This window comes from Electrophorus electricus, chromosome 16 (genome assembly GCF_013358815.1).
Source record: "Electrophorus electricus isolate fEleEle1 chromosome 16, fEleEle1.pri, whole genome shotgun sequence".
In the NCBI taxonomy this organism is placed as follows: Eukaryota; Metazoa; Chordata; class Actinopteri; order Gymnotiformes; family Gymnotidae; genus Electrophorus; species Electrophorus electricus.
This window is the reverse complement of record NC_049550.1, coordinates 1,717,501-1,722,736: the sequence shown is the minus strand read 5'-3', so window position 1 is coordinate 1,722,736 and position 5,236 is coordinate 1,717,501. Positions and strand designations below refer to the sequence as shown.

The 5,236-nt window shown below is 35.4% G+C and overlaps 1 protein-coding gene across 3 annotated transcripts; it reads right to left on the bottom strand.

The window, feature by feature from the left end:
• Positions 1-408: 408 nt before the first annotated feature.
• Positions 409-4,908, bottom strand: LOC118242708 (pyrin-like). Of its 3 annotated transcripts, none has more exons than XM_035534924.1 (3): positions 4,822-4,908; positions 1,703-1,979; positions 409-943 (listed from the first exon to the last, which is right to left on the bottom strand). In XM_035534924.1, the coding sequence occupies exons 2-3, from the start codon at positions 1,968-1,970 to the stop codon at positions 939-941; spliced, it is 273 nt and encodes a 90-aa protein (XP_035390817.1). In that variant the 5' UTR covers positions 1,971-1,979; positions 4,822-4,908; the 3' UTR covers positions 409-938. The 3 variants fall into 3 exon arrangements, with proteins under 3 accessions (XP_035390817.1, XP_035390818.1, XP_035390819.1); XM_035534925.1 differs by having other exon boundaries at positions 1,703-1,976; XM_035534926.1 differs by having other exon boundaries at positions 1,703-2,025; positions 4,822-4,901.
• Positions 4,909-5,236: the final 328 nt, after the last annotated feature.

Sequence of the window (5,236 nt, the reverse complement as noted above, 5' to 3'; positions counted from 1 at the left end):
TGGTGGTGTGCAGCTGCTCAATGCTCTTCCTTTTGTTGCTCTTTTTGTGTGTTTTCGTTTAATCTTTTGAGTGTCAATGCTAAGTTTAGTCATCAGAATTGCATCCACACTCACCAAGATCTTCTGACCATCACATTGCAGTGTAAAGTGATTATGAGCAGATTTCTGCACTCACACAACATACCAGAGGAGATTACCAGAACACCAAGCTGAGGAGGAGATTCAGGAAGCATGGATGCCAGTAGAGGCGAATCATTAAGCTAAAGAAAGAACCACACAAACCACCACTACCCATCACCAGAGCTATATTTGAGGTCTATATTCTATTTATTTGCCAGCCAGCTGCTGTTACAAATTCAACCCAGCCCACTAGTTTTACCAAACCCAGGCCAAATCACTAATGGGTTCTGGTTTCAGTCTCTTGTTTTATTCATGTAACATTTAACACTTGATACAAAGTGGATTTTATTTAAAATTATAGCAAAATGGTCTTATTTACTTAGTTAATTTACTTTAAAAACAAATTCAAATTGTTGCAAAACCTTTTAAAGGTAGATTTCACACATTTTCTTCAGGGTGTAACAGATTAAATATACATGAGTCAGCGTGAACATATCTGTTATGTTATGTTTCACACTGATACAGTCTGGTGTTTGATAACGTATTTAGTCTGAACTGTGTTCAGCCTTTAGTCTGGCTTAACTACTTTGATGTTTTAACTTCATAGGAACTTCAGATCTGCACCATGGATCACATTTTCTTGTAGAATAGGTGCACTGCCAGTTCCTCCATTGTGAGCTGTGATGTTCTGCACTGTTCCAGTCTGAGCTGAGATGTTCTGATGTGGACCAGTTTGGCCTGTGATGTTCTGCACTGTTCCAGTCTGAGCTGAGATGTTCTGACGTGGACCAGTTTGACCTGTGACATTCTGGACTGGTCTAGTCTGAGCAGTATTCACAAGAAAATGAAAAGGTGTTACATTAGGTAGCAGGAAAAAGACCAGGATCCAATATCCAGCCCCATTTCCACTGTAGAAACCCAAAAACCAAAATTCAAAGCCCTTTTCTCATAGGTCTGCTATTTGCCTTCCCAGTATTCAAACTAATAATTACAGCATCACCTCTTACAAAGTTAAGTTAATGCTTGTGTAAATATTTGTTTAAAAATCTGTAACATACAGTTTGTCTAAACATGTTACAATTTTATTTTTTGTTTCATTTTGAAGTATAATGCTTTGGAACTAGGGAACATGCAAATCTTTACACAGGGCCAGATTCTGGGTCCTGACAGTTAATAATAATAATAATAATAAAAATAATAATAATAATAATAATAATAATATTATTATTATTATTATTATTATTATTATTATTATTATTATTATTATTATTATTGTTATTATTATTATTGTTGTTGTTGTTGTTGTTGTTGTTAATTGTAAAGGGTTAATAATACCCATGCATCCAAAATTTTGCCCTGTATACATATTTGCATAAAAGGTGCTGTAATTATTAGTTAATTATTATGGAATGCTCAAACTTTACAAAGTAATTATTTCTGATATTTATTTGCAAATTTCTTGAGGTTTGTTTTCAACTGGATATTATCACTTGAGTTCACAAAACAATATAAAATGCTCTGAATATATTAATTTGTGAAATAGTGAGTTTAAATAATGAATGTGATTCATAGCATTACTTACTGTTTTTGACTTTGGTCCTCAGTTCTTCAGCCAGTTGGTTATTGTTCATCTTCTTCAGGATGTCTAGTGTGATCTCCACAGCTCCAATTTGACCATATTTTTGCACCATGTTGTCCACAGTGTCATGTCTGTCTGCTTTCTCCAGGCGAGACTTTGGGATGTGTTTGTCATCTTCCACATTGTTAGTTAGATGCCACTGGAACATCTTCAGGTCCTCTGTGGCCAATTCCTCTAGAGTGTTCAGCAGATGTTCTTTAATGTTGGCCATTCTGCCCTACTGAACATGAAGAAGGACAATAGACTCCAGTGTAATGGTTTGGTCTCTGAATGTTCAAAAACATGTTCAAGAGTTTTGTTCAAATCAAAGGGATAGTAAGCAGGAATGATAGGTACTGATATCCATCAGTTATTTCACTCAGAAAGACTTTAAATGAAGCAATTTCACTATTGTTTAACATTAAACACAATCTTGAGGTTGACCATTCTGCCCTACTGAACTTGAAGAAGGACTGACTCCAGTTTCATGCAGGACCCAGTCTCTTGAATGTTTAGAAGTATGTTCAAGGCTTTTTGTTGACACTGCATGGATAGTGAACAAGAGTGAATGTGTGTGTGTGTGTGTTGTGGTAATGTAATTTTTTTTTATGTATGCCTGCATTATTTGTACTGGTGCATGTATGACATTCTGCATAATAACAGTTGATTCCTACACCTACACTGAAATCTGCAATGCTAACATTTGCATTGCTACTGTTCTTCCTGTTTGGTACTCATATAGACTGCAAATAATGCACAAGCAGGATGGATTCACATTTGAGTCTTGTTCCTTCTAAGGTTTCATCTTTAATCTGCCCACTGAGTTTTTCCTCATCTCTGTCACCTGTGGCCTGTTCATTAGTTATCTGTATACTAACATTTCTATGCCTGGTTTGTGACAGTGTGAGTTGTAAAAAGTGCTATATAAATAAATTTGACTTTAACTTTGAAATACGTAAAATACGTCAATTTACCTGCCTGTTGTTTACAGTCTCTGGGATTTTTCTCTGTGATAAAAGGAACCACTCACAGTCACATTTGTACTAATGCTCAGACCAAATGAGACAGTTAATCAAATTTCTTCATAAATGCATCATACTTTTTTGTAAAGCGGGTTCATACATTCTGGCATGTCAAATTCAGCAAATTCTTGCAACTTCATTACACTGTCATAAATCCCCATTGTAAACTTCACTGCACTGTAATACATACCCATTGTAAACAACTACATATCCATTGTAAACAAATTTTGTGAATCAGCATATTTGTGATCTCAGAAATGGCTTATAAGGATATATGACCCACTCAATATGATCTGAAGAATGTAGCCAAAATAGTGCTGGTTTATACCACTAACAGGAATTGTTACATGTTTACAAATAAATTTACAAATAGATTTTAGTGTGATACTGAGGAACAACTCCACTTAATTATGAGTCCACTCTCTGATTTAATCGATAATCCATTGTTTTTAGCCTACCAGTAACAACTGTTTTAAGGCTTCTGATTGGTTAACATGCTATTGACAAAACTTAACGTGTTTTGCTGTTCATGTGGACAGAGTTTTATTTTTAAATGGTGCTTGCATGGGAGAGATCCTTTTAAACACGAAGGAGGAAAATCCCAGTTTTAAGGCTGAGATGAGCTCTGTAGTCATATGTGGTGGGACTAATGATTTTTTATGTCCAATTTCATTTAGATACATTGTGAGGTGAAATTATTGGCCAAAAATGTCAAATTCAGCAGCAAAGCCCATCAGGTCCAAAAAAGTTTAAACTGAAAAGGAACTGTTCCGTGGAAGCAGGATTAAAAAATATATATATTAAAAAAAAATTATTCAGATGGAACATAGCGCATATATGACCATTACGAGGGCTTTAATTTTTAAATGAGTTATCACAATGTCCTGATGTTGTGTGAGTGACATTGGAAGGTGGACTTCTGTCCACATGAAGTGGAATTGTTCTGACGTGGACATTTCGCTGCCGTCTTCCCCCTGCTAACAGCTACCAGCACCTGGACTTTCTTGCGTTCGCTTCATATTGTGTCTTCTTCATGTTCGTCCACGCCTCCATCAAGTGGTGTTTGTTAGCCATCAATAGCCACACCACCAACGGGTTCTTACGTTATTATGTTTAACATAAGTTTAGTTTCGCCCCTTTTTCATTTAACATTTTTATCCGAATCTGAATTCCGAACGAACATAGCTCAGATATAACATTTACGGGGGATTTAATGTACGTGCTTTTCCCACTGTCAATAATAGTTAGAAATATTAGTAAAACAATAATAATAAAAATAATAGTCATAATTTGACTAATAATAATTGGGCTGTATGCAAAAGAAAAAAAAAATACATAAATGAAAACCACAGTAGAGTGTGTGTCTCGGTGGGTTTTTTTTTATGTTGTGCCCTTTTGGTCCTAGAAAATCGAGTTACACTTTCTTTGCTGTCAATGCTGTTTAACTAACCTTGTTACACGGGCTATAATAAAATAGAAAATAATTAGGATTAAATTGAAAAGGCGACAAAACGACGATATGCGCGGATGACTAGGAAGTTCTGACAATTCTGTAGTTTTATGAACTCGTCTGTTGACTTTGGTAACGTTGCTGTGTGTTGCCTTTTCAAGTATATTGATAGTTTGCATATGTAACATTAATTTCAAATGATAAATTAAAATATCTGAATTATTAATTATTCATAAGAAGCATTACAGTTTTTATCGTTCGTCTATGTTGAATCTCATTATCTCATCTGAAGATACCTTTCGAAGTTAACGGGAAAGCGTTTCAATTAAATTCAGTCTATTCAAAGTTGACTGACTTCGCTCACTGTAATTTGACGTAAAATGACGGAACAATGACGTAGTTGTTCCGGAACCAATAACTGTGTAAGTCGTGTCGAGTTAGTTCAACTCAGAGTTCAAGGTCAAGTTTAAGATTTGCTAAACCGGCTTTCTGGAATACCCTCACATGGTTTAATCAACCATGAGGATGATCTAAAAATTAGATACAACACTCCCCGTTGCTTTAATCTACATCGCTATCACATTTTTATTAGTTGGTAGGTAAAAACTCACCGTTAAATATTGAAACCTTTCAGACCTTCAATTGTAGCTTCTATGTTTCGGTAGTAGTCGTTAGAAAATACTTCCGATTGTGTGTGAAGAAACAACGCCCTGAAGCTGGCATGTCCGGTGATCGGGGACCTCGCAAACCTCTTCCTAAAATAATCCGCTCACTTCTCAGACCTGACATCATTCAGGATTTCAAGATCTGATGATCATACTTCAAATGTGTCCTTAGGAGAAGGGGCAATTTTTTTTGTTTGTTTTTCAATTGAATATAGATAACATTTTGCAGAGTTAATATATTCATGTTTTTAATCTTTTGAAAACACATTTTTTAAAAACAATAATTTGTCAATAAATCGTGATGTGAGCCCATTTGGAACATGCACAAGCTTAAATGGCCCCACAGTACTACTGCCAGACA

What these genes read in the sequence shown, in the direction of transcription:
- LOC118242708 (XM_035534924.1), bottom strand. Translation starts at nt 1,970, where the DNA reads ATGGCCAACATTAAAGAACATCTGCTGAACACTCTAGAGGAATTGGCC.